Genomic DNA, 25,994 nt, shown 5'->3' on the forward strand with positions numbered 1-25,994 from the left:
ACACGAGGCGCTCCCGCTGTCGGAAGCGGCAGTAAATCGGTAGCCGGCGCGGTGCAGCGCAGCATGGCGGGGGCGTGTGGTAAGCCCCACATGTCACCGGGATCGCTGCCGGGGAAACGGCGTTTGGAACCTGATCAGGAGCCGCAGATACAAGAGGTAACTTGGAGGTAGCGGGTTGCATCCCTCTGTGAACCATGTGGGCACGTGGCAAGGCCAGGGAGGCCGGGCCGTGGCGCAGTGTGTAAAGTCTTGTGGGTCGCCTAGGGCCCAGAAGAAGCTCGTCCTGTCTGGGCTGCTATTTTGTAACTCTCAGCAGAACATTACCTGCGCCGAGGGGCGCTGGGTCCTAGGGTTAGTTCTGTGGCCTGAACCGTATTAAGGGAGAGACCTTTAAGAGTCCCCTCATCACAGTCTCTGGACCTCGCATCTGTGCTTCCTTTCCTGGAAAAGGTTGCATTTGCGCGCGTGCTGTGAGCGTCTGTCGTGAAACAAGAGGACCTGAGATCACCCAGAACTAGTTGTCATGGAATCATTGCTACTCCATGTTGCAGAGCTCAGTAGGCTTGCGTGTGGGGCTTCATCAAATCTAGGCGGTAGAAGGCGTGCACAGCTATGTCTCACAGCTGACTCCACTTAATTGGATCATCTAAGTATTCACCTTTGCTAATGCTACGGCCCCTTTAATACGGTTCCTCATGTCATGGTGATTCCCAACCACAACGTCATTTTCGCTGCTACTTCATAGCTGTAGTTTTGCTACTGTTATGAGTTGTAATGTAATTATCTGATGTGCAGGATCATCTGTTAAAAGGGTCCTTCGTCCCAGAGGGGGTTGTGATCCACAAGTTGAGAACCACTACGTATGCTGTCCCTTTTTTTAATTTTTTGTGAAAGGAACCTAAGCTTTTTTCTACTTGTAAGCCATTAGCAGTTGGTTGGTTGTGCTCTGTTGTGCTGTTTTTACTTGGTAGTATGATATGTAGCTAACATGTCGTTTTAGAGATGTCATATGACTTCTATGGAAACTCGGGTGAGCCCTCTGGTCACTCAAGTAGGCAAGAATTAGCCAGTGGTAGTGTCACCCATCTTTAATCCCAGCACCCAGAAGACACAGGTAGATATTCTCTGTTAGTTCGAGGCCAGCTTGGTCTACAGAGTGAGTTCTAGGTGCAGTCACATGCTTCTCCAAGTGGTCAAGTTCTTGTTCAGCTTTTGGAGGTCAGTGATAATGAACCTGTTGACAATGCAAGAATGACATAATTGTGTTCGTCATAAAATGGCCTCTAGGACTGTCCTCTAGGTCTCTCTGTTCTAAAAAAGACAGCAGATGGTTTGTCTGTCTTAGTTACTGTTCTAGTGCCACCAAGACCAAGGCAACTCATAAAGAAAGCATGTACTTGGAAGTTTGCAGTTGTAGAGGGTTGGTTCTTGGCCGTTATGGCAGGGAGCATCTTGATGAACAGGCAGAGAGAAAGAGGGAGGGATTCTGGACCTGATGTGGATTCTTTAAAACCTCAGAGCCCACTCCCAGTTATCTACCTCCTCCAACAAAGCTGCACCTCCCAATTTTTCTTCAACCGTTCACCACCTGGGAATCAAACATCCAAATATACAAGTATATGAGGGCCTTCTGTTTCAAAGCACTACATAGGTTTAGCTTGCTACTCTTAGACTTTCCAACTTGACTGTCAGTGGTTAGTCCCAGTCTTCAGGGTAAAGAAGCTTCTTCTGTAGCTGGTCCAAGCCTTCCGGGAGCTCTCCTCTTCCCAGGCCCAGGGCCCCATTCCTAGCTGGTGGGTGACTTTCCAATTCTAGGACCCCTTAGGTGCCAGAGTAGGGTGTGGAGTTTGTCAGTAGAGGAAATTGGTTTCGGTGACCTGGTGAATGGATACTGAGCTCCACAAAGCCAGTATGTTCTTGAAAGGTCCTTCTGTTGCAAGACTCTAGGAATTGGTGTGTCTGCTTTGAGGGCAGGTTTTGTCAACAGAGGCAGGTGGTGAAGGCCCAGGCTGGGTGGATGGATGGTTTTGATGTCGATGGAAGCATGTGACCAGAGGCACAGCTATTTCCTGTCTTCAGGTATCAGTTATTAAACACTGTGATTCCTTGCAGCCTCCTCTCCTCAGCGACACTGACTCCAGTCTCTCCGACAGCGAGGAGAGCGTGTTTTCAGGCCTTGAAGACTCTGGCAGTGACACGAGTGAGGAGGACACTGAAGGGTTGGCCGAAGCTGGTCATGACAAAGATGACAAAGCAGAGAAGACCTCTGAGGAGCAGTCACAGGTGGGTGAGGCACAAGCCTCCGTGGGCTCACCTGTGCTTGAGGGTGGCCAGAAAGAGGAAGTGCCTACTCTGGGAGCTGCCCCACACTGTCCTCTTCATGGTCCTGTAACCCTCGTCACACATTTGAGCTCCAGGGTGTTACTTTGTCACCTCAGTTGTCCGTACCTTTCCTGAGAACTAGGAATGTCCACAGGCTCATGTCTTTGCTTGTCAGACAATTCTCGGCCACCTCTATGGGACAGTGGGCTGACACTGTTCTAGGTATAGACTGAGTTTTCTAGAGTTTCCCCGTCTTGGGCTCTGCCAATGCTAGGGGAACTAGAAGTATGCGGTTGCAAGGGAGATGTTCAGCAGAAAAAGCTGGAGGTACTAGAGGCCAGCTTAGCTGTCCAGGGGCCTTGGAAGCTGCGACAATTGTTTGCTTTTCTGATGGGGAAGGCTGCACTCTTCTTGTTTGATAAAAAACGAAAGAAAAGTTTGATTTGACTAAAACACAGCAGTTTAAAGCTTTCTGCAAGCTAGTTTGTAATGGCTTACATTTCAGTGGCCCTGCTGTTCTGGAAATCATGACCTTGGTTTAATCATGTCTGCTGTCAGGTTGGAAACCAAGAAGGCAGGCCTAGTTTGTCTAGGTTATGGTATGCTGAAGAAATGTTGATCATGGTGTTTGTAAGATTGGGGCTTACCATTCTCTCTTTTAAGCTTTTGTTTTTTTTGCTTTTTTTTTTTTGTTTTGCTTTGTTTTTGTGTGGCTGGTGTGTAAGTAGAGTCATTGTTTCCATGTGTGGGTGGGTCCATGTGAGCCCAGGGTTAATATTGGCTGTCTTCCTTGATTCCTCTCCGCTTTATTTGACTGAGTCAGGGTCTTTCTCTCTCTCTGAGCCCAGAGCCAGCTTGTACCAGTGACCTCATCTCCCCCTCCCTCCTCTTCCCTTGTTCCTTCCCTCCCATTTCTCTATTTTCCTTCCCTTGTTCTTACTGTGGGTTCTAGGGACTTGGTCCCAGGATTATCTTTCAAGGGAGGCAAGAGCTCTACCACACCTCAGTGGTGCTAGCTTGTCCTTATTTGGTGTTGAGTGGATTTATGAGTGTGTGGCCATTTCCTCTTATTAGTGTTCATTGTGGGTGTGTGTGTGTGTGTGTGTGTGTAGGGAGTTATACCTGATTATTTATTTATTTATTTATTCATTCTTTCATTTATTCATTTATTTATTTATTGAGACAGGGTCTCACTGTGTAGCTTTGGAGCTCACTCTGGAGACCAGGCTGGCCTTGGATTCAGGATTAGAGATCTACCTGTCTCTGCTTCCCAAAAACTGGGATTAAAGGCAGGTGCCACTATGACTGGCGGTTTTGCTTTTTAAAAAGCATTTATTTGAGAGAGTGCTGGAGAGATGGCTCAGTGGTTCTTCTAGAAGGCCTGGGTTTGAGTGCCAGAACCCATAGTGGTAGCTCACAACCATCTATAACTGCAGTTCTAGATCCATGGAGTCAAGCATTCATACACATAAAATAAAACACATTGTAAAACATTTATTTTGAGGTATGTGTATGGTGTGTTGTCCTGCCTGTGTGTCATATCCCCTACACCCCCAATCCCTGCTCCATTTCTATCTTTGACATGCAAGAATGTAAGAGAAGGTAATAGTCCTGACAATAACTGGAGAGTTCTGAGTTCTGACTTAGTGCTGCCTCTAGCAAGAACGCCATACTCTGGGGCATGGCAGAGATTATCTGTTAGGAAGTGCCTGGGAAGTGTCTTGGCAGCTTGGGAACCAGGTGTTAGCGCCACCTGGTGGAGTGTGGAGTCGGAGCTGTGGGTGTCAGGGACGAGGGAGAAGGTATCCAGGATTCTCTCAGCTTCCTGAACACCCCCCCCCCCCCCCCCCCGCACTCTCTCTTTCCTCCCTGCCTGCTCCGTACTTGTCTTCTCTTGTAGACTCTGTGAAGGAGGGATCAGTGTTCCCTCTCGCTGTACACTGTCAGTCATGGAAGTCAGGTGAGGCAGGGTAGAGAGGGGTCATTGTGTCCCTGTTCTGTAGTGTCAAATTGTGGACAGAGGGATGTGTATCCTACAGCGTGTGCTACATTCTGCCCTAGAAAGCTGTGTATTGAGTCCCGGATGTTGGTCCTGGTGAGAACATGCAGAGCATTGTCACTTGTGTAACGAACGGTCCTGAGATGGGCAGTTCATAGCTATCAAAGCCTGTTTCCAGGGCTGAGTAATGTCCCCATAGGCTGCTTTGCTCTTGTGGATAAAACAGTCACAGCCCTTCAGGTTTAGGAAGGGCTGCCTTCTGTGCTGGGGTGAGAGGGGCATAAAGATTCCTAGTTACTTGTTATTATTACATGTGTGAGCACAGGTATGCTTGTGCCACAGCATGTGTGTGTAGAGATCAGAGGACATCTTGTGGGAGTAGATTCTCTTCCACTGTGGGTTTTGGGGATCAAACTTAAGCTGTCAGGGTTGCATAGCAAGCATTTTTACCCATTGAGCTATCTCATGATCTTGTCATATTTTAAAATGTCTTTAGTCACCTTGCCCATCGTGGGAACACTCTTCTCCCAGGTCCCTCTCTGAGGAGCATTTACACCTTGTGTCATATGCTATGTCAACCCTGGGCTAGCCCTGTCTTCTTTCTGTCAGCCCTGAGCCCCTCACATAGCTCCACGTGGAATGTCTGGTCATGGGGTAGCCAGGCCCCCGTGTTGGTGAGCTTGGTAGAGACCAAGGTCTTTGGGGAGACCTCGCTACCCTCTGGCCCTTCTATTTGTTGGTTTTTAAATTTTATTTTGTCTACATTGATGATTTGCTTGTATGTATGTCTGTGAGGGCATCAGATCCCCAGGAACCGTAGTTACGGACAGTTGTGTGCTGCCATGTGGCTGCTGGGAATTGAACCTGGTTCTTTGCAAGAGCAGCCAGTACTCTTAACCTCTGAGCCACCTCTCCAGGCCCCTTTTGTGTGTGTGTGTGTGTGTGTGTGCACGCGTGCGCACATGCCTGTGGATGCTGGAGATTGATGTTGGATATTTTCCTGTATATTTATCTTATTTATGTTTTTATGTGTATGTGTGTGTGCCTGTATGGATTTATGGGATTTATGTGCACCATGTTCATGCTTGGGCCCACAGAGGTCAGAGGGCATTTTGGTCCTCTGGAGCTGAAGTTATCAGGCAGTTATGAACTATTCGAGGTTGGTACTGGAAACTGGACTAGTGTCCTCTGCTAGATAAGTAGTGCTCTTAAATGCTGAGCTTTCTTTTCAGCCATTACTTCTTCCTTTCCTTGAGGAAGGTTTCACTATGTAGTCCTAACTGGCCTGAAACCTAATTGATCTCCTACCTCTACCTCCTGAGACCCTCACCTTATTGTCTTGAGACAGAGGCTCTTACTGAACCTGGAGCTCAGTGACAAGACTGACAAGCTTATCCAAAGAGCTCCAGAGATCTTTCTGTCCCACTTCCTCAGCCTCAGGACTGCAGCTATGCACCACCATGGTTTGTTTTTATTTTTCAGACAGGGTCCTACTTTGTAGCTCTCATTGTCCTGGGACTCAGCAAGAAGACCAGGCAGAGCTTGAACTCACGGCGATCTGCCTAGTTTATGCCTAGATTTTTATGTGGGTGTTAGAATCTGAATTTAGGGTCTCATGCTTTCTGATTGAACCACTTCTCTAGCCTCCCCTAGGCACTTCTTGAGTTACTCTTCTTTTTTTGGGGGGGGGGTGGTAGCAGGTTAGTCAAGACAGGGTTTTTCTGTGTAGCTCTGGCTATCTTGCGACTGACTCACTTTGTATATATATACCAGGCTGGCTTCAAACTCAGATCTGTTTGCCTCTGCCTCCGGAGTGCTTTGGGTTAAAGAAACACACCACCATATCCAGCTTAGGGAGTTATTTTTCTTTTAAGAAGCAAGAAAAGTTTTTTCTCCTATATTGTCTCTGGCCTCTTCAGTCTCTGTTGACATGTTGTCTTTAGAACTTTTGTCAGTACTCACATGATTGGCCCTGAAGACTGATGCTGAGCATGGCCTAGGATCCTGTTATTGTCCAGCATAGGACCTGTGCTGGAAAAATGGGTTCTTTAGTCTTCCTTATGAATGGCCTTTGTGTTACTAGCAGCATGCTAGATTTGTGAGTGTGAGTGCACGCTCTAGCACACATGTATGTGTGTAAGTGGCAAAGGGAAGGAGGCAGTCTTGGCCACACCTTGCATTGACTTCAGGGCATGGCACACTGGAAGAGCTCTGCTCTTCTGTACCACAGGGAAGAGATGTGAAGTTGACCTGACTGGTCCTGGCCTGCTTCCTGGAAGAGGTGGCATGCCTTTGTTCTATGTCTAGTTGGTGGTGGCAGTGGAATGTGTGGCCAGACTAGACAGAGGGCAGTCTGTTGCTGGCATTGTTTAGGGACATCATGGTGACTCAGCCAGTAAAGGACTTGCCACCACCCAAACCCAAATGGTGGAGAGCCATCTCCCACCCACAAGCTGTCCTCTTTTCCGTGTGAGTTGCGGCACACATGTACCTGTATTCACATGTGCATCACACACATATAAGTAAACAGTAATGTTAAAAAAATTGAAGAAAAAAGGTTTGTTCATTTGGATGCCATTCTAGGCTCTCAGAAACCTCATGAGAGGTTTGGTCCGTGCAGTACATTCTCAGCCTGGACTAGGCCGAAGTGTCCCTGTCCCTTCCTCAGGCTCTGGAGGAAGAAAGGAACTGCTTTTTTTGGGGCTTTTGCCTGGGCACCTATTCCTTTTTCACCTTTGGTGGTTTACTGGCTCCTTCTGGGGGCTTCTTTCCCACCTATTTTGCAGCACCTGGTGAGTACCTCCTTCTGTGGCTCTCCCAGCACCTGCCTGAACTGTTGCTGCTCTGATCACTCCTGCTGGCTTCCGTTGGGGTGGCTTCTTATACACAGCCCCCTCTAGTCCTGTTCTGCCTCTCTTCAAGTTGTATAGACCTACTGTCCATTCTTTTCCCTTTTGAGACAAGTTCTTACTGCATAGTCCCTGCTCTTCTAAAACTGCAGTGTAGGTCAGGCTGGCCTTGAACTCACAGAGCTCTCAATGGTGTGCACCACCAGACACTTGGCTTCTCACTGGGCGGCAGTGTTGCTGCTGTGTGAGACAGCACTGCCTGGGGAAGATTTCAGGCCTGAGAGCTCAGTCCCTTCCAAGAGGCTTCTGCCCATTTCCCTGGCTGGCTAAGGCTTCTGGAGCTAGGCTTAGACTATGAGCTTTTTAAGGGGTATGTCCTTTTATCCAGTGGGTACTAGCTGGCTGTGTGGGATTGGCGGACCTCTCTGTTGGGCAAGTGAGATGTATAGGCAGCCAGGCTGCTGAGGACCCCTGACCTAGAGAAAAGTGGCAGCTGTAAGGGTGCCCTGTATATTCTGTTGTCTGTGCTTTGGATGTTAGTGACCGTCGTTAGTTTTTAAGGTGGTTTTTACAGAAGTGTGCCTGTAAACCCCAGTTCTAGGAGGCTGAATCAGAGGATAGTTTGACACAGTCCTAGGCTACAGAACAATACTTGCCTCAAAAAGAGGGACAGAGAGAGAATTTGAGAAAATGTGTTTTCCTAGGCTGTTGTTCCCTTAGTGGATGTCTCCACAGGCCCAGGGCATTCATTCAATCACTTCCCCTTGAGAGAGGTGGTCCTTGGGTTGTTCCTCTGTGTCAGTGCTGCCCTCTGGTGGATATTGACTGCTCTGCAGCTGTTGAATCAAGAATAAATCTGCTAGTATTAGTGTCAGGATTCTGTAAACCCCACCCCTCAGTTACCTGGCAATAGCCTAGTATACCCCACCCATCAGTTACCTGGCAATAGCCAGGTATGCTCCGCCCCACTTACCTACACTATAAAAGGTGCTGCTTGCCCCCTCCTCTCTTGCTCTCTTGTTCTCTCTTGCTCTCCCTCCTTTGTGCCTCCTCTCCCCCTCTTTTCTCCCCTCTCTCTCTGCGTGCTTATGGCCGGCCTCTACTCCTCTACTCCTCTTTCTCTCTCCTCTCTCTCTGCCTCTACTACCCTCTTAACTCCCCCATGACCTGAATAAACTCTATTCTGTACTATACCATCATGTAGCTGGTCCCTCAGGGGGAAGGGATTCCCAGCATGGGTCCCCCAGAGGCATCTCCCTTGCCCCCAGGCCTCACTGCACCTCCATGAACCATAACCCTCCCCTTTCATTCTTCTCCTTAACATTGGTGCCGAAACCCGGGACGACATCTTTTAACAGTGCTTAGAACCCCAGTTGCCTGGGAATAGCATACATGCGGCGGGAACTCCTGAGATCCCAGCCCTTGTCCAAGGCCTTCCAGCATTTGGCACCCCTGGCATACCCTTCTTCGTTTTGCACTGGAAAAGTGGGGATGCGCAGTGCTGGCTCCTTGGTTTGTTTCCCGCCAGCTTCTGATTATGGTCTGTAGGCACTGCTATTGTGATTCATGTGGTCCCTGGCAGAGCATTTGGGAGGAGACTTGGTGTGTTATGGGCCCTGCCTGAGGCCAGGGCTATGACACCTGCTTGGGAACAGTGGCTGACTAGAGCTTGGTGTTGTAATGCCACTGTCCCAGGGGCCTGCCGAGCTCAGGCAGAATCAGATGTGCCTGCCAGTTGTGTTTCTGGGGCCCTGCTCTGGGGTTTGCAACCCATTTTTGGTGTACAGCAAGGAAGTGGGGGAGATAGAAACTGAATCCTTCCTTGTTCCAAGCCTGGAGAAAAACTTAGTCGTCCATCCTCTTTATATTGAAGGGAAAAACAGGCCAGAGAAGAGTAGGCCTTTGGCTCTTGCCTGGGTAAGAGGGACTGGGGCTGTGGGCGGGGGCGCCCACACACTGGGGTTCCTGCTCCAAGCTCTTTACTGCCCTCAGGGGTGAGAGGTGGGCCTGTTTTCTCCATCAGTTCTGGTTCTGCCAATAAACCCGATCTGGTCTGAGCCATCCGCCTCCCCAGTCAAGGAAGAATCTATTTTCCAGGTTGTAGTGTGAATCCTCAGTGGCACCCACTCTGACCTAGGGGATAAAGTCATCCTGTTGTTGCAGCTATGGTAGTTGTGGAAGGTGCCTGGGGTCTAGATCTCAAGGCATTTTGAGAGTCCAGGACAGTTTTCTAGGCTCTTGGCCATAGGAGCTGCCCTGAATGTGGTTCCTAGTGGTTCTAGGTAGCCCTTATGACAGAGGCCCCACGGTTTATGTCATCTGTCTACACTGACATCACCTCACTGATACACTGCTCATTTGCCCCTCTCCTTGTGTTCCTTGCCTATAGGTGTGAGCAGCTCTGAACATAGCCTCTTCTGCCAGATCTGAGTCTAGTAGGACCATTTGTAGGACCACTGGCCCTGGGCCACTGTGGCTGGTTTTGACATTAGTGTGGTGGTGTGGGTACGTGGTAGCCAGCCCCACAGCTGGGTTGCCTCCCACTGCTCTTAGCAGCCTTTTCCTTTCTGGCCTGGCACTCAGTGTCACCCACTGTCTGGGCTCCGCCTTTGAGGGAACATCCCTAGGTAGGCTTCATGTCATAGTACAGGGTCCAGGGGCTGAGGACCCAAAGTACATTAAGATCTGGGACAGGACTAGGTGGGACTGCTCAGAGGTTTCCGGTGGCACAGTGTTTCCTGCGGTCTTTGGATCTAGGTTCGAGCGTTGGGAGAGGGGTTCTCCCTATGTAGTTGACCAGAGGAATGGGGTTAGGCTTAGTTACCTCCTGAGTAACTTCACAGGGTTTCTGGGGACCTCCAGAGTAACTCTCCCCTTCTCTCCACAGGCTGCCCCCACAAGGACAGAGGAAGCAGGTGCTCTGACGAGAGATGAGTATGAAGAGGACAGCTCTGATGAGGAGGTAGGGCTTGGCTGAATTTGATTTCCTGCTATGTGAAGTGAGAGTCTCCTGCCAGGGCTAAGCTAGTGCTTCAAGCAAGCTCAAGTAGGGGCTGCCCTTCAAACTGGGAGATCCCTGGGGTGGTATTGGGCCTTCCTGCAGGGGCTGTGCTGCTGTTTGTCAGAGGAGCCAGGTTCTCATGAGGCCGCTGAGCCTTGAGTAGGCGGCCTGGCTTAGGCTCTCCCCCCATCTGGAAGAACAATTTGGGGGTCTGAGACAGATGACAGAAGCAGTGCATACGTGTCATTGCCAGGTTGGAGATGAGAGGCTGCACTTGGCTTAGCAGCATCTTGTCTGTGGGCATAAAGGGGCCAGGGTAGTTCCTCCACTATGGTGTAGGCTGTGGTGGCACTCAGAGCTGAGGATGTCAGCCTGTGTTCTGTATCTGAGGGGTGGCCACAGTGATGCCAAGGGTAGGACTGGCATCTCTTGATCTCCTTGTCGGCGTTGTTCCCTTCCCTGGCAGTGACGACTGTGGTACCTTCCTGACTTTCCCATCTAGATCAGAGAATATGCATAGTGAAGAGGAAAGTGTCATGCGAGGCTGGGGCTCCCTTGGATCCCCAGGGAGTGGAGGCATTGAGAGGCTGTGGTCAAAGGCGAGCAGGGTCTGGAAGCTCTGAGAAGCTATGCACACAGAGGCAGTGGGCCCGGCAGCTTGTTCTTCCCTGGTGAGGCCTGGTCCTGGGGCTGAGTGGTGGCCACTGTATACCCCAGGATGTGAGTCTGGGAGCCTTTTCTTGGCTTTGGTGTAGGGCCTAAAGGGATGGATCCTCTTCTCAGGAGCGCTTCCTGCTTGCCTGTCAGGGGCTGTCCCTGAGGCCTAGGGGAGACACGCGCCCCCTCTCTGGCTGGGCTTCCTCCCCACCTTCAAGCTCTCTTGGCAGTGTCTACAGGAGCCTTGGCCGACAGCCCGATCCAGTCTCTGCTGCGTGTTCAGAGAACAGAGACAAAACAAAATAAATTGGTTTCCTGGCCGGAGCAGCGGGCGCACCGGCGAGGGGGGCCGCACAGCACGGCTCCCTGCCTGTCTCCCCTCCCCCCCCAAGGGGCCCTGGCTGTCGGCAGCCACATCCTGTCGGCTACTTTTTTATGCTTGGTATTTTGAGAAATCAATGATGATTGTATATGGAGAATAGGAGTTGGGGGAGGGGCTTCCAGAGCCGGTCAGGGCCTGAAAGAGGTCTGCCAGACCCTGGCTGCCCTCAGGGAGGTATGTCCACTGGACTTGTCCAGTGACCCTTTGAGAAGGCTGGGCAGCCTCATGCTGTGCTGTGATATTCGCAAAAGCCCCTTCCTTTCTCCTATGATAAGTCCCATGTGTCACTCTGGCATGGGTGACAGTTCTGCAATTGTGGAGGCGCCCATCTGCTGAGTTCCCGTAGTACCTGACCAGCAGCTGGAAGGGACCATAGCTCAGCTTTCAGGAGCCAGGCCAGTCTGGACATAAGCATCTCTTCCCAGAGGCTACTGGGGTTTGTTCCCCACCAGGGGCTGCAATTAGCTTTCTTATTCTCAGAGCAAGGTGGCTGCAGCTGAATGGATAGGCCTGGGAGGGGGTGGGGCATGGCCATTGGTGCCTGGCTAAGGGTCAGGTCAGGAGAGAAGAGTTCAGCCCACTTCTAGCTGTCTGATAGAGAAGCCTGAGACAACAGCCATTCCTAGACGGAGGCCTGTACTGTCTGTAGCTGTGCCCTATTGCACAGCACCTATAAAAGGTCACAAGCTACAGGGCCTCAGGAGGGACAGGTGGAAGTGTCTTTGGTGGGGTCAGTGATATCAACCTCAGGATTTTGGACTATCTTAAGCCGCCGAGCAGAGCTAGCTGTGTAGGCCATATCATAGCACCAGATAGCCTGCGGGATCCTGGACAGGGATGCTGGAAAGGTGTTGATGTGCTTTGTCCTAGTGGGTGACCTCAACAGGAGCCTAGAGAGATGGCAGCCTTGTGGACTGGGAGTAGCCTCTGTACCCTATTGTTGCTGTTTGAAGGGGTCCATAACCACCCTGTCCTTTTCTCTTGACCATTTCTTGAATCTGAGTCTAAGACTTGGGTTGGGAACATGGGAGCCTCTGAGCCCTGTTATTTGCCTGTGCGGTGTTTTGAGAATACCCCAACATCAGTGACTCTGAAACTAAGCAGCCCAGAACACTGTTTTCTGATTGTACTCTGGCTCCTCCTCTTCCCCTGGATTCACAGACATGAACTCAGCTGAGTGGGGGTAGAGCCCCCTAGATGAGTTGCTAGGCATGGTGGGGATGGAGTGGGTGGGGGGTGACTGAGAAGCAGCTGTGCTGTGGCTGCCCCACCCCCACATGGCCACTCTTCCTCCTTCCTACAGCAGTGGGGCTTCATAGACGTGATCTCATCCAGTAGTTGGGACCCTTGGGATGTGGACTGGGATAGAAGGGCGGCTGAGTGGCCAATCTTCCCTTCCTCTGTATATCAAGCAACTGGGAGAAACCAAGGCCAGGCCTGGTCAGGTAGAGAAGCCCATGCATCTGCTCAGCAGGTCTATAGCCCTGTTCTTCAAGAAGTGTAGCCAGTACGTGGGTTTCAGGGAAGCCATGATTTCTGGCCTGGAAAGTCTGGGAAGAGCTGGTCTCACACTCTTCCATTCCCCAAAGGCAATGGGCCTAGGGCTATTCCGTGTGTGACCTCTGGCCAAGAAGGAGCTGAGTCTGGGGTCTTTGTTACTGTCTTAACAACTCCCCTCAACCCCCAACCCCCATCATCTTGCCTGATCTATAACTCAGGATCCCACAGGGATATGGCCTGGTCTGTCTGCATCCAGAACCTGTGATCCCTTCTGCTCTCTCGCCAAATGCAGTTAATGGCTTCTCCCAGCTACTGAACCGGCAGCTGCCTCCAGTGCGCTGGCGGTCTCTGCTCCTCCGGGGCCACCCCCGCCTGCCGGCAGTGTCCTGGCCGCCTCCCTGTGTGCACTCCACTCTCTCCATGCTTGCTTGTGTTACTGCTGGCAGGGGAGCCTGTGGGCTCAGGTTTCCATCGAGTGAGTGACCCTCCCTGCTGTTTGTAGAAGGCACCCGGGCCTGTGCAGACTGCTCTGGCGGCCATCCACTTGAGGCTAGCCTTTATGCTTGCCTCCAAATGGGGCCTCTGGCCAGACTCAGACTAATCCTTCAGGTCTAGCTCCATCCCACTGGGGCTGCCCAACGAAGGGACTCACCAGTAACTACTGAGTGTGATTGGGCATGTGTCTCAGTAACTACTGTTTATAGTACTGGACAGGTAGACCTTGGTACCATTTCTTGATTTTGGCCTATGGTTCTGAGAGCCACACTGCATCAGAGTTGCCCAAGCTATCAGGGAAAGGGCCTTGGGAAAGGTGGAGGAAGTCATGTGTTTTCTTATGGGGGTTAGAGTTGGTCCTGGCTGTGTGGCAGGTAAAGGTAGGCTGCTTCATATTCATATCTTCTTGCTAGGGCTGAGGGACAACTAGAGAGCAGGTCTGTGGAGCAGAGTAAGGGTACATATTTGAAAGGCAGGGGATGCTGAGTATCATGAGCTGCTGGAGGCACAAACAGGTACTCTTTGAGGAGGCTGGCTATGCGGGGCCAGGACTGCCTTGCTGGGGAAGGGTTCACACTCAGAAGCCCTCCATATGTGATGCCCTGGACCCACCCTACTTAAAGCATCATCCGAGTCTAACTAGTGAGATTCAGGAAGATCTTTACCCTCAGCCTTTAGAGATAAAACCTATGGATAAAAGCCTGTGCCCAGCTGTGCAGGAACATCTGGAGTCTGGTCTTCTGATTACAGAAGTAGGGAGAACACGTTTAATTCTGAGTGGCCCCAGGAGAGGGACAAGGAAGTTGAGGCTAGGGCAGCTATTTATCCCCAGTGTCCTCCACATGTCCCAAAGACTGGCTCTCTGTTCTCTTGCTAGAGAGCTGTAGCAGCTCAGGTGGGCTAAGCAGCCCCTCAAGAGACGGTCAGCATGGTAGAAGGGAGTAGGGGACTGGAGGCAGTCTGGTAAGAAGAAGGTAGATTCAGAGGTGGTACCTGCCTAGTCAACCCCTGTTGGGTCTCAGCTGGTTTGGCCTCAGAATAGGAAAAACTGTCTCCCTCTGGTCTGTCGTGAGGCCTCCAAGTATGCTTCAGAGACCAGCGTTCCATCTGGAACCTTCTGTTGGGGTCAGTGTGGCATGTGAGGCCAAGGCAGCTGGCTAGTGCTAAACACTCTGAGAGATAAGACACCCCACAAGGGGGAGGTGGCAGCACAGGAAGGCCATGAGCTCTGAGACAAGAGGGTGGTTGGTGCAGGGGGGCTGAGCAGCAGTGAACACTACCCGCATTGTAATCGGAGAGGGGCTGGGGAAGAGAGAGACTGAGCAAGGCGGCTGACCCCATGCTCCCCGGGGACAGGTGGGAGAGGCAGAACGAGGAGAGAGTGAAGGATTCCAGAGGTGGGCTGGCTTCCTCTCTCGCAGACAGACACGGGAGGGAGGTGGGCAGCGGGCCAGCCCTGTACCTGCAGTTCCAATCTGCGGTCCTGACAGCTGCAGCCACTTTGAGGAGGGGGAGGGGAGGGGGCTCATCGAGAGCGGAAAAGTCCCAGCCGACACTGTGTCCGGTGTAGTGGGGGGAGTGGGGGAAGGAGATGGGATAGGATGGAAGGATAGATGTGAACCTACCAACCTCATCCTATACCCTTTTCCTAGACCCCCCAGGAAAGACAGGCCCTTGGGTCTGTCTGTCCTCCATCAGCCTAGCCTGGGGTCTCAGTGCTGGGCCTGACCCAAAGGGGTCACATGTGTTTCCTGGCAGCCCGCAGGTGCTGAGCAGGGCGGGGGCGGCTGGCCTGGGGTGCAGGCAGCCTGGTGATGAATCATGTGGTGCTGCCAGCGGCTCATTCCCCAGGCTGGGGACAGGGAGCTGACAGCTGAGGCTGAGCCGAATGTTTCCAGCCCAGCTCAGCTCGAAAGGGTGGCTGCTGGCCCATAGTATGGGGCCAGCCCCCCCACCCCCCAGCCGCCTCCGTGGGGCACACACTAAGGGCGCTCCTGGTTTTTGTCCCACAGCTCCTCAGTGTGGTAGAGGGTAAAGTTGCCCTCTGGGAAGGATGCCAGGGGCTGTGGTGGGTACAGAGCACCTGCCACTCTTTGGTCATAAGCCGTTTTGGACTCACGTGGAGCCACAGGATGGGAACGGACCATGCCACCCCCGGTCTGGTTTGAATCTGGAGCAGTGGAGGGTGACGGAGTGTTCTTCCCACCCCTCCCCTCCCCTCCCCTCCTCCCCTCTCCTCCTGCTGGCTGTTGGGCCAAGCCCTCAGCCACTGCTACCGGTGCAGCTCAGGGAGTGGCTGGGCTGCCTGCCCAGGCCTGAGGCTGGCCAAGCTGCAGCCGCTTTCAGAGTCAGGCCCTGCAGGGGAGGCCTTGGCCGGGCGCGTGCCGCACCCCAACTATCCAGGCCTCTAGAGAGCCTTCCAGCCCTACAGCCCATTCCCTTTCTCTGACCCTCTTGACACCCAAGCCTCTAGCTCTTGTCTGGTTGACTCTGGCCTACCAGTTAGTCTGACTGAAGTTCAAGCTTCCGAGCTCCTGGGCTTCCCTGCCTTCCCTGCTTTGCCCCAGTCCATTAGTTGGCTCTATTCTCCTCTCCTGGGCTTTAAGTCATAAGATGCCTACTGGAGCTAGCTGGGCATGGTTTGGACCTCTGTCTGGTCCCATAGTTCTCAACCATGCCTGCTACTCACACTGGTAGCCTCTGCACATGGAGAAACATACCTACCTGTCTGTATTTGGGGACTTTCTCAAAGCCTTTTGTGTATATAGACCCTTGGTTTATTCCTGACATTGGCCCTCCCATCTTGACCATTGAAATTGGTACCCACTCAGTCATTGTTCCTTTGGGGGTTTGTGTGGGAGATTGGCACCCAGGTCTTGGAATGTGAGACCTCTAGGTAAGGGGGAGGAGGAGACCTGTGTCTAGCGGAGTAGGAAGGCCAGCTGGGGTCCTTGGGTGGAGTTGGTGCCCATCTGCCTAATACAGGTATACCCTACTAGGTTGTGACTCTGGACTCAACCCAGCATCTGTCACAGGGTCCTTGTAGCTTAGAAGTGAAGCTGAGCCTTGCATGGGGAATTCATGAGGAAGGTAGCCTCCCTCAGCCCCAGCTGCATCTCCAGGTTCTGGCTTCCTGGGCTGTAGAAGCTCTGCAGTGACTGAGTATGCCCTCTCTCCCTCCCTCTGAGCAGCTGTGAGCTCCTACAGGATTAAGGGGAGGAAATTTGGGGTTGGGTTTCTCTCTGAACGAAACCTGCCGCTGTGACTCTTTATCCTGTTATATTTCTATCAGATTGGACACAGCCCCCTACCCCTGCCTTAATGGCCTGGCTTTGAGAATTTCCTCCGAAATTACACCTTTGTTTCCTGCACCAGCATTCCCTGGAGCCCGTCAGTGCAGAGGAGGGGCCATGTTGTCCCTGCCCTATGAGGATGCCCGCATAGGCCTCAACACCTGGTCTCCCCAGGCAGGGACCAGGAGGCCTGCCGGTGCCAGCACCTGGTGCCCTCTGCCATTCTCTACCCACTACCTAGCCAGGCCTGGCCTTTCTTCTCTGTTGTACCACTCAACTAATTGTCACCTGCAGGCTTTTAATGATCGGCCAGCTGTGTGCAGAGCCTGCTGAGAGTCTGAATCAACCTCAGAGGCCAGTGGGATTCTTTAGGGGAGTTGAGTAGGACAGAGTGTCGGATGGCTAGGAATCTTTTCCAGTGTGCAGCTGGAGGCAGGAGGGAAGCTCTGCAGTGGACCCAGTGTCTCTGGGCCTATGTGGGTGCCAGTGGGGACATTCAGGTAGCTGCTACTCAGATGGTGTCCTCAGGTCCATCTAGGCCTGCTAGCCTGCTTGGCTGGACAGCACTGCTTACTTAGTCCCTACCCATTTTTAATGGATTTTAACACTGCTGGTGAAACCAAACATCCACATGCCTAAGGCGGCATCTCCCCCCCCCTCCCCGTACTCCTTGGGAGAAGGCAAGGCTGCTGTGTGGCTTGCTGCTGCCTACCATGAGCCAAGTGGGCTTCTCCTCTCTCCTATCTTAACCATACAGCACCTCTCCACCCTCTCCCTCCCTGCCTCCTCCCACTCCCCCCTCCCCACATACATCACAGGTCTCTGGTACAGACTCTTGATAGGTGATCTAACCCTGTCCTCACTCTGGGAAGATGGGGCGAGAGCTAGGGCCCATAGTACAGATTCTTTCAAGAGGGTAGTCTGCCTCAATGTGGAAGATACTGTTTCATTTTTAATAATACAAAATTTCCAGACTTTATATTATCATATTAAAGACACAAGATGCCAACACTTGGCCCAGGTAGAGAGCCAGCATGGGAAGTTCCAGTGGGCCTGGGTAAGTGTTCGGCTGCTTAGAGTCAAGTCATAGCCCGCCTGGCCATCTCTCTGTTCATAGGCCCTGCTCATAGCTGGGGCAGGTCTGGCCTGGTGATCGTGCTCTTGGGGCTCTCGGTGACTCTTCAGTGGTATCCACCTTCACTAGTGGCATCACCTCTTGGCTGATGTGGACCCTCCTCCTTCTAACTTCGAATCGCCGTCTTTCTGTCACGGTCTTTGCTCTGCAGAGGGGATGGGGGTGTGTCAGGGTCTGGATGGAGACTTAGTGTCACCCATCACTACCCGAACCTTCCTGGCTTCCTGTTGGGGCACTGTCTGTGCTAGGTCACCCCCATCCCGGACTCCTGCCACCCCCACCGTGCATTTTGGGGAGGGGAGTATACTGCCGCACAGCCGAAACTGTAAAATTAAATTTCCCAGATGTTCAGGCCCCAGGAGCTTGCGCGTGCTGTCTGGAGAGGAAATGGGGATTGGGGAAAGCCGTTGTATTTTTTCCCTGCTCACCCTGCTTTTCCGGTGCCACCAAGTGCGGCCAGAGCAGTAAATCATGGCTGGCCAGCATCTCTCAGTTCAGCCTTCTCCCCTAGGCCATCTACTGCAGGTCTCAGTAGACCAGGGGAGAGGCAGCAGGTGCCCATAGGCCTTGGGGTGGAGGTGGGCTGCAGGGGTGGAGGGGTAGTGGCCATCAGCCCTAGTGGGGGATTCCTTTTTGATTGCCTCACTGCTTCACACTATTCCCCTTTGGATGGGGGCTTATGGATATACTTCTTGAGTTCACCTTTCAGTTCTCAACTTGATGGGAAGTAAAGCCTGAAAGTAAGGCCCCTTGGCCCTGCCAGGTTCCTTCTGCCTGCCCTCCCTCCCAGAACTTCTGGGTGGCCCTTCTCAGCATTACTTCTTGATCCTATATTTGCAGGTCCCTATGACCACTACCAATGGGAGTCTGTGCCCCAATGTGCTCCTATGTGCCCTTCCCTCCTTTGGGCGCAGCTTTGGTGGCAGGTGTAGATGCTAGGGAATGCTGCCCCTGCCCTGCACCTTTCTGCCTGGCAGGTGTGGGCTGGTGAGTACATTTGGGCCCCTCGGTGCTCCCAGCCCTGCTCACCAACTTTCTCTGGTTGCTGAGGCAGAAGGTGCAGATCTGTTTGGGCTGGGTGTTCTCGCCGCCGTCTCTGGCCAGTGGTAGTGGTGGCGGCGGCGGTGGCAGTGGGCTGCCCGCACGACCGCTGTGGAAGAAAGCTGGTCCCGAGTGGCATGGTTGCCCATCGCCGCAGGCTTCACCCACCAGCAGCACATTGCCCAGGTGAGAAATGTAGCTGGAGGCCAGGCGCAGCGTCTCAATCTTGGAGAGCTTGCGATCTGCTGGCTCGGTGGGGATGAGTGTGCGCAGCGCAGTGAAGGCCGTGTTCACGCTGTTGGTGCGGTCCCGCTCGCGCGCATTCGCTGTGTGCCGCTGCCGGGGCTCGCGGCCTGGCCGCCCCCCGGGTCCTGGCCCGCTACCCGCGGCCCTCCGTCCTCCTGCCCGCCGCCGGGCGCCCTGGAGGCCGCAGCGCGCAGCATGCACACGGCAAGGTTTTTCGTCGGAGCCTGAGCTCTCGCTTCCCCGGTCCTCATCCTCCGACAGCGGGCTCACCTCTGGGTACAGGTAGCGGCCCGGTGGTGGCGCTGAACGCAGCATGGCGAAGGACATGGGCCGGGCAGGGGGCGCGGCGTCAGCTCCACGGTGCGCTGCTCATGCCGCCTCTTTAGGTCCCCACCAGGCCGCCGGGCCAGGGGTCTCCGCTGCGCCCCGCGGTGGTGGCTGCCGGGCGAGGCGGGCACATGTGTTCGGACTGGAGCGGGGCCGCCAGCAGAGCAGTGCCTTTATAGCAGTCGGCTCCTCCCCCCCGCGCCTGGCCTCCGCCTCCCTTTCTGGCCTGGAGCTTACTCAGAGCCCGTGCGTGCGTGCACCTTTTCCCTTTTTAATAGCTGTGCCTAGAGGGTCCTGAGCAACTTTCTGGTTGTGGAGTTTCTGGGGTGCCACTGATGCTCCAAGACCATGGTGCCCACCCCACCCATTTTGCAGGGAAGAAGAGAATAAATCAAGAATCAAGAGACTTTCTCTCCTGGCATGCCTAAGTTCACCCAGCTGCCCTGGCCCTGAGTGCCTGGCCACACCCTGTCTGACTCTCCTTCCATGTGCACTTGGGTCTTTTGTGCCAGGCTGTGTGTGTGTGTGTATGTGTACACACACATGTGGGGTGGGGGATGACTCCAGCAGTGGCAGTCTAGAAATGGGTGTGTGGGGTTGGCATGACTTGACTGTATGGCCTGTGCCTTGTGCCAGAATCTTACCCCTTTGACCCATCCTGCCTGGGGGCCCCTCCCCCATCCTTGCTGTGTGCTTCATGGGGCTTCTCAAAGCCAGTGCACACGTGGATAGGATGGGCACCTCTCCATCCCTCCAGTTTGGAAGTGGCCCTCTAGGTGGAGGACTGTGCACTAGCACAGGGCATTTCTGGGGATAAACATTTTGGAGCTGGTATCGTATGGACAGGTGCAGTGGGACAGGCCCAAGGGGTCTTGCTGAGGGGCTGCTGGCACTCCGCTGTGCTAGTTATGTCTGGGCCCCTCCTCCCTGTGGCTACTGTTGCAGGAAGTGGCCGCCTGGGCAGCAGTCCCCAGGCTGGGAGGAGTGAGGGTGGTGGCTGGCAGGGGCTGAAACCAGGAATGTGTGTCCAGGAATGTAGCTGCTCTGCCCACTGAAATGGGAGGGGGAAGAGCAGTGGTGCTGGAAGGGGGTCCTTGACCACCTGCCGAGCAAAACAGGTTTGTCTCCCTGTGGTTGGGGTGGGGGTCTTCCCTTGGTTCCTGCCTTGTAAACTACCCACTTCTACCTAAGGCTTCTGCCAGGGGAGGGAGCCCATAGGCGATGAGGTCATCCCTGTCTGTGGCTGCCCAGAGCCTTGGCCAAGGAATCCATGAGGGGGGAGGCTAGGGTTGGCATCACTTCAGTGGAAAATGTGAAGGTAAAGCTCTGGCGCCTTCAAGGGCTTGGGGGGAGGGGGCATAGCACCCCTGCCATGCCACGTCAGACCCCAGGGCCAAGGCTAGGGCAGATTTTGGGTCACTTGGCCTCTGGGCACTTGAGGCTGATCTAGAGTGGCTCTTCTGTCCTTGGGTGGCTTGAAGAGGATCAAGCATGATAGGGACAGGCGCTGACGTGGTGACTGTGCTGCAGGACATTCGGAACACTGTGGGCAATGTGCCCCTGGCATGGTACGATGACTTCCCACATGTGGGTTATGACCTGGATGGCAAACGCATCTACAAGCCCCTGCGGACACGAGATGAGCTGGACCAGTTTCTGGACAAAATGGATGACCCAGATTTTTGGTGAGTTGGGCCTTGGGTCAGAACCTGTGATTCCTCAAGCCTGGAGTATGGCTCTGATTGGCTTTCTCCTTAGGCGCACTGTGCAAGACAAGATGACAGGGCGTGATCTCCGGCTGACCGATGAGCAGGTTGCCCTGGTACATCGGCTTCAGAGAGGCCAGTTTGGAGATTCAGGCTTCAACCCCTATGAGGTAGGTAACGACAGTTGGCCCTAGGGTCTGAAGGATGTGTACCCCTCTCCCAACCTAATATCTATGCTTGTCTCCGTAGCCTGCTGTGGACTTCTTCAGTGGCGACGTTATGATCCACCCCGTGACCAACCGGCCAGCTGACAAACGTAGTTTCATCCCGTCCCTACTTGAGAAGGAGAAGGTGGGAACCTCGCCATCATCCTCTAGCACACTTTGTAAGGTCGCCATGCTGCCACTGACCTTAGCTCTGTGTGCAGGTGTCTCGAATGGTGCATGCCATCAAGATGGGCTGGATCAAGCCTCGACGACCCCAAGACTCCACTCCTAGCTTCTATGACCTGTGGGCCCAGGAGGATCCGAATGCTGTGTTGGGACGCCACAAGATGCATGTGCCTGCACCTAAGCTGGCTTTGCCTGGCCATGCTGAGTCTTACAACCCACCTCCTGAGTACCTGCCAACCGAGGAGGAGGTGGGCCTGCATTGAGGTGGGTGTGGGCTCCAGCATGTTTCTTGATCCCCTTCTCACTTATCTCCTGTCTCCCCAGCGCTTGGCATGGATGCAGCAGGAGCCCATTGAGAGGAAGCTTAACTTCTTGCCACAGAAGTTCTCCAGCCTGAGGACAGTGCCTGCTTACGGCCGCTTCATCCAGGAACGTTTTGAGCGCTGCCTTGATTTGTATCTGTGCCCACGGCAACGCAAGATGAGGGTATGTGAAGCAGCCTACACAGGTCCTGGGGAAGTGTAGGATGAGGGTGATGCTAAATGCTCTTTTGCTGCAGGTGAATGTGGATCCTGAAGACCTCATCCCCAAGCTCCCTCGGCCAAGAGACCTTCAGCCTTTCCCCGTGTGCCAGGCCCTTGTAAGTGTGGGATCAGGAGTGGGCAAATATCCTCAGGTGTCTGTGTCTGACTTCTCACTCTTCCTCTTCTGTAGGTTTACAGGGGTCATAGTGACCTTGTCCGCTGCCTCAGTGTCTCCCCAGGGGGCCAGTGGCTAGCTTCAGGTGAGCCTGAGGTGGGGGTTGCCCTGAGCTGGGAGACAGGGACCTGGGTATAAGAGGCTTGGTGCTGAGAGCCTTTCACTGCTATACTCAGGTTCAGACGATGGTACATTGAGGCTTTGGGAGGTGGCCACTGCCCGTTGTATGAAGACTGTGCATGTTGGAGGTGTGGTACGGAGCATTGCCTGGAACCCCAATCCTACTATATGCCTAGTAGCTGCAGCCATGTGAGTTTAGGACCCTGGGGGTTAGGGCTGGGAGTGGGCACAGAGAAGTGGGGACTAAGGAGGGGGCTGTGTCTGGCCCTGGCTTGTAGGGATGATGCAGTGTTGCTGCTGAACCCAGCCTTGGGGGACCGGCTGTTGGTGGGCAGCACAGACCAGCTGCTGGAAGCCTTCACTCCACCTGAAGAGCCAGCTTTGCAGCCTGCCCGCTGGCTAGAGGTCTCAGAGGAAGAACGCCAGAGGGGTCTTCGACTACGTATTTGCCACAGCAAAGTATGTGATGGGAAGGGGAGGGGAACTTGTAAGACCTGGTCAGACGATCAGCCAGCATTGCTCTTCTCTAGCCAGTGACACAGGTGACCTGGCATGGACGAGGGGACTACCTGGCTGTGGTGCTGTCCAGCCAAGGGCACACTCAAGTGCTGATCCACCAGCTGAGCAGGAGGCGCAGCCAGAGCCCATTCCGGCGCAGCCACGGACAGGTGCAGTGTGTGGCTTTCCATCCCTCCCGGCCCTTCCTGCTTGTGGCCTCCCAGCGCAGCATCCGCATTTACCACCTGCTACGCCAGGAGCTTACCAAGAAGCTGATGCCCAACTGCAAGTGGGTGTCTAGCATGGCTGTACATCCAGCAGGTGAGGGGAACGTGTTCTCCAAGTCAGGGTAGGGGAGTGAAACCTGTACGTCTTACGAGAATTACAAGGTACTGCTTCTGGTCTTAGGTGACAACATCATCTGTGGCAGCTATGACAGCAAACTGGTGTGGTTTGACCTGGATCTTTCCACCAAGCCATACAAAGTGCTGAGGTGAGGCGGGTTGTGTGAGGTGGGTTGAAGGGCTCCTTCACCTGAAGCCCACTATGAACACACTCTTCCGCAGGCATCACAAGAAGGCCTTGCGGGCTGTGGCCTTCCACCCCAGATACCCACTCTTCGCATCTGGCTCCGACGATGGCAGTGTGATCGTTTGCCATGGCATGGTGTACAGGTAAGTGCTGACCCGTGCCCAGCCCTTCCCACGGACCATCCCGCTGGGTCCTAAGCCCCTCTCCTCCACAGTGACCTGCTGCAGAACCCACTGCTGGTGCCCGTCAAGGTGCTTAAGGGACACACCGTGACCCGAGATCTGGGTGTACTGGATGTGGCCTTCCACCCCACACAGCCATGGATCTTCTCCTCTGGGGCAGATGGCACGATTCGACTCTTCAGCTAAGCTGACACACTACTTTGGGTGGCCTGGCAGAGGGAGGGTGTGCCGCCACACAGGATCATCAGTAGAACCCTTGATTGCCATTTTTCCTGCCTTCTTGATTGGAACCTCCAGCAGCTGCCCAGCCTTGACCTTACATGGCACCCCAAAACCTAACTTAAGCCAGAAGGAAAGGTGGTGTTGATACAGTGTCACCCACTGAGGTGTAACTGGCTTTATTGAGCAATAAATTGGGGCACCACAGTCTTGGCCCTGTCTGGCAGCAGACGGTCCTCTAGGCAGGACAAGCTGTGTATTGCTTGTGGGAGTACAGTCAGCCTCAGGCAAACTTCACCAGACGGCCCAGTGTCTCAGCAGCTTTCTCTCGTACCCCAGGCACTGGGTCCTTTAGGAGGAGCTGCAGGGCTGTGGGCAGAGGAACAGGCCAGTAGTGCACATGCCTGGGCCTGTGCGTGGGGCGGTCCACTGCCTTTCTAACAGACGGGCCTCTGCTGGGAGGGCTCGGGAGCCAACGGAAAGATAGTTTTTCCTTTTTTAGTGTTTTTTAAGCTCTTTTGGAACAGTTAGGAAGTTTCCGTGAATTACTAGAGACGATGAGGTCACCAGTGACAAGGAAAAAAAAATCTGAAATCCAGGAAAATCACTTAGTCCCCGCGGGTGCCTACAGGGTCAGCAGAGCCCCAACAGAGATGGGAAGGTAGGGAGCCATGTGTCCTGGGTTTAGGGGTGTGCTCACCTACAATGAGCTGTTCCAAGTCCACCTGAGTCTTTTGTTCAGGCTCTGCATGCAACACCAGGAACCCTGAAGCAGGTGGGATAAGCTGTATGGTATATAAACTGGGAGGTGTGCTCGGGTAAGGAAAGCACCTGCTTACCTGTGAACATGGGGGCAGCAGCTCTGACATCATCCCAGCTGCTTTTGAAGTAGAACAGGTTGGTACTAATTAGGCGGCCCAGCAGGTCAGGGAAGTGGTGCATCTGGAGAACACTAGGGTCAGAGGGTGAGGGTCCTCAGCCCACCCTAGGGAGGGGCTCCCACAAACAGCTCACCAGGTGCTTGCACGTGGAATTGAGGAATTCCCCAAAGTGCACACTGCGGCCCTCCTGCAGGTACTTGTAGAAGGCAGCTGCCAGCTCAGCACACTCCAGGTGGGGGACACACATGCACAGGGCAAACTTGCATGCCTGTGACATAATTGGGTTCTAAGCCCAAGGTCCTCATGGGGCTGGAGGAGGTTAGGCTGAGCCCAGCACCCTTTCCTTTAAACCCAATGGTCACTCACACTGGCCACTGGAACCTGGGGGTCCCGCAGATGCAGTAGGAGTGGCACCAACCCACCCACGACCTGCTCCAAGAAGACATCCTCACAGTCCCCATGGCAGGCCTTGTTGAGGTGTCCAAAAAGGCGGATGGATGCGGTCCTGAACTCCACTTTTTCCTAGCAGGGTGCAGCCATGTCAGTACTGGCCTCCCTTCCTAGGCAGGCCTCTCTACATTCTGAGCCCCCTACTTTTGTGCAATAGTGAGTATAGGAGGTCGAAGGCCAACACAGAGGATAAGATCGTTGGGGAACCAAACTCAGCAAAGCAGTCAGTGCTTGATGTAAACAAAGGCTCTCTCACAGGGATATGTCGGGCGTCATGCAGCTTACACTGTCAAAGAAGGGCCGGATGCGAATGGTTGTGTGCAGCAGCACCAAGCGTAGGTCCCATGGCTCCACTAGATCCAGAAGCCGTGAAAGTCCCACCATGGCTTCCAAGGCCACTAGACTGTGTGGTTCATCACCATCATCCAGTCCGCTGACCATGGCTGTCATGAGCTGCGGGCCATGAGCTCGCACCTAGGAGACATCTGCCTTCAGGTGACCCACCCTCCAGGCAAACCCCTTTCCCTAAGCAGTGGTAAGCTAGATAAGCTTCCCCATGCTGCCCCTTATACTCAGCCATATCTCCTGGCCTCCTGGGGAGCCAGCCCACCTTGTCAGGTGAACCAGAGGCCATGTTGGCCAGACCGCGGAGCACTAGACGCCGTACACTCGCGCTTGAGTCCTTCAGCCGGGCTGTCAGGTTGTCCAGCAGTGGTTCCAGGAGCATCAGGTCATTGACCACATTACTGCTGAGTAGCTGGAGGCAGAGCTGCTCTGACCATTTGTGCCGATTGACCCTCATCAGCTTAGGTCCAAATAGCTATGGGTTTCCTGCAAAGGGGAAGCTGAGGGCCTGCTCCTACCCTGGCCTTCCGTTCTTCAGAGGCTTATTGATAAAACAGGCTCTCTGACCTGACTTAGGCCTAACCCTGGGTTTTACCAGGTGAGGCTAAGCAAGAACTGGGGAGGCCAAGCTTGCCTATAGGGTACATCTGCCCATGTTCCATCCCACTAATCCCAAGACCAAAGCATCTTATCATTTCAAAACCCAAGGCTTATGTATCTCCTC

General features: G+C 53.7%; 3 protein-coding genes across 6 annotated transcripts in view; 1 reads left to right on the top strand and 2 right to left on the bottom strand.

Annotated features, from left to right (window-relative positions):
* Positions 1-9: 9 nt before the first annotated feature.
* On the top strand, positions 10-23,743 carry BOP1 (BOP1 ribosomal biogenesis factor). The gene is made up of 16 exons (XM_080939541.1): positions 10-156; positions 2,113-2,283; positions 10,058-10,132; positions 20,778-20,932; positions 21,006-21,123; positions 21,203-21,304; positions 21,381-21,593; positions 21,670-21,831; positions 21,905-21,985; positions 22,060-22,129; positions 22,221-22,353; positions 22,443-22,623; positions 22,695-22,983; positions 23,071-23,155; positions 23,229-23,336; positions 23,408-23,743. The coding sequence occupies exons 1-16, from the start codon at positions 64-66 to the stop codon at positions 23,559-23,561; spliced, it is 2,190 nt and encodes a 729-aa protein (XP_080795667.1). The 5' UTR covers positions 10-63; the 3' UTR covers positions 23,562-23,743.
* On the bottom strand, positions 17,438-19,382 carry SCX (scleraxis bHLH transcription factor). The gene is made up of 2 exons (XM_080939791.1): positions 18,663-19,382; positions 17,438-17,778 (listed from the first exon to the last, which is right to left on the bottom strand). The coding sequence occupies exons 1-2, from the start codon at positions 19,245-19,247 to the stop codon at positions 17,740-17,742; spliced, it is 624 nt and encodes a 207-aa protein (XP_080795917.1). The 5' UTR covers positions 19,248-19,382; the 3' UTR covers positions 17,438-17,739.
* An 86-nt stretch (positions 23,744-23,829) lies between the features above and the next one.
* The window catches only part of MROH1 (maestro heat like repeat family member 1), a 65,827-nt gene continuing 63,662 nt past the window's right edge, over positions 23,830-25,994 (bottom strand). For all 4 annotated transcript variants that reach the window (XM_080939540.1, XM_080939538.1, XM_080939539.1 and 1 more), the window contains 7 exons: positions 25,536-25,682; positions 25,211-25,399; positions 24,842-24,997; positions 24,609-24,743; positions 24,434-24,536; positions 24,295-24,360; positions 23,830-23,963 (listed from right to left, as the gene is read on the bottom strand). In XM_080939540.1, coding sequence (XP_080795666.1) covers positions 23,878-23,963; positions 24,295-24,360; positions 24,434-24,536; positions 24,609-24,743; positions 24,842-24,997; positions 25,211-25,399; positions 25,536-25,682 — 882 coding nt within the window. In that variant the 3' untranslated portion in view covers positions 23,830-23,877. The remainder of the gene's footprint in view (positions 23,964-24,294; positions 24,361-24,433; positions 24,537-24,608; positions 24,744-24,841; positions 24,998-25,210; positions 25,400-25,535; positions 25,683-25,994) is intronic.

The sequence above is a fragment of the Micromys minutus genome (assembly GCF_963924665.1).
Source record: "Micromys minutus genome assembly, chromosome: 27".
In the NCBI taxonomy this organism is placed as follows: domain Eukaryota; kingdom Metazoa; phylum Chordata; class Mammalia; order Rodentia; family Muridae; genus Micromys; species Micromys minutus.